Below are 1,593 nucleotides of genomic sequence, written 5' to 3'. Positions count from 1 at the left end.
AATATATGAATAGGTCAAAGGTTAGTCGGAAATACACTTATAACGTTTATAGTATGGCGGATTATTTAAGGGGAGTTTAAGATTCTAATGTAACTCCTCGCGGGCACTCTGTTCCTCTCTACTATGGATTCTATTGTGTTTTATTATAGTATACTTAGCTCTAAATGACTTATTGCATAGCTTACAAGTATAGGGCTTCTCTCCTGTATGTAGTTTGGGTTTCCTTTATATTTGTTTGGGAAAAAAAGGCCTTTTTCAAAATCCCGGTAAAAGGCTTTAAACCCTTTATGTCTTTTCAAAATGTTGGCAAGAAAGCCCGGGGGGATAAACTTTTATGGGAAAACTCGCAATAAGGGGTCCATTCGTATGATAACTGTGATTCTTTAGACAGGAATTTTGAACGAAGCTCCTATTACATATCTCACATTTATAAGGCTTTACCTTTAGATGTACAGATTTGATGTGTGTCTGAAGACTACTTTTCCTTGAGAATCTTTTACTGCATGTGTCACACATAAAAGGTTTTTCTTTTGTATGTGTCCTAATGTGGTTATGTAGATCGCCTTTCCTAGCAAATGGTGTATCACATATTTCACAATTAAAACGCTTCTCCTTTGTATGAACAAGCATGTGAGCCGTCAGCACAGCTTTACGAGCGAATTTCTTACCACATAATTTACAACTGAAGCCTTTCCTTATTGCAAGCACGCCATCCTTAGGTGTCTTATTTTCCGTATTTTCCGCGGAGGACACGTCCTCGCATTCTTTGACCCGGTGTATCACTAATTGCCTTTTGACTGAAAAATCCTTGTTGCATGCCTCACACTTATATGGCTTCTCATTTGTATGTATTTGTCTCACGTGGTCATCTAAAGATTGTTTTGCTGTATATGTTTTACAACATATCTCACATGTGAAAGTTTTATTTGCATGCACGCTTTCACGTTTCACAATATTAACTTTTCGAGAACATGCCTTTCGGTATGCTGTCTCTTCCTCTCCTTCCGTGTAGCTTGATTGATCGCTTTCTGATGAGCACATGATATCACAGCGCTCAGTCACAAGTGGCACTGTCGACGATGCATCATTACAGTCTTCTATCAGTTTACTTGAGTTTTTCCCATTACCTTCCTCTGTGATGTTCTTACCTCCCATAAGTAATAGATGCTCGTTTTTTGGGTTTGCATCACTCACTTCGTAGTCGAAGCTCTCTTCCTTAATTTCTATATCTTTCTCTTCTTTAATTTCTAGATCATTCTCTTCCTTAATTTCCAGATCATTCTCTTCCTTGATCTTTTCTTTAAGCTTTTCCTCGATAGGGATTCCTTGGTTAAATATATCATCGTTACTTGGGTGGGTCAAAGGCATCTACTCGGAGAGAAAACTCCTTTTCTTCCTGTAATGTAATAATAATAGCAATTGTATTTTTTTTGGTAATCACTAACAATGGCAATCATGACCGAGAGAATGACTTATAGCTTAGCATAATTTTTAACAGTGGCCATGGAAAAAAGCTTATAAATGAATGATGACAAAAATAGGACTAAAATATAACATAAAAGGAATTAGTTATACACAGTGGCAGTAATAGCT

General features: G+C 36.9%; 1 protein-coding gene across 1 annotated transcript in view; it reads right to left on the bottom strand.

Annotated features, from left to right (window-relative positions):
- The window catches only part of LOC119589012 (zinc finger protein OZF-like), a gene marked incomplete in the record, with an annotated part of 1,769 nt that extends 205 nt beyond the window's left edge, over positions 1–1,564 (bottom strand). The window contains 1 exon segment of the mRNA XM_037937605.1: positions 375–1,564. Within this exon segment, the coding sequence (XP_037793533.1) occupies positions 375–1,368 (994 nt within the window).
- Between the last annotated feature and the right edge of the window lie 29 nt (positions 1,565–1,593).

This window comes from Penaeus monodon, chromosome 24 (genome assembly GCF_015228065.2).
Source record: "Penaeus monodon isolate SGIC_2016 chromosome 24, NSTDA_Pmon_1, whole genome shotgun sequence".
NCBI lineage: Eukaryota > Metazoa > Arthropoda > Malacostraca > Decapoda > Penaeidae > Penaeus > Penaeus monodon.
Note: the sequence above shows the minus strand (reverse complement) of the source record. Positions and strands in the feature narration are given on the sequence as shown.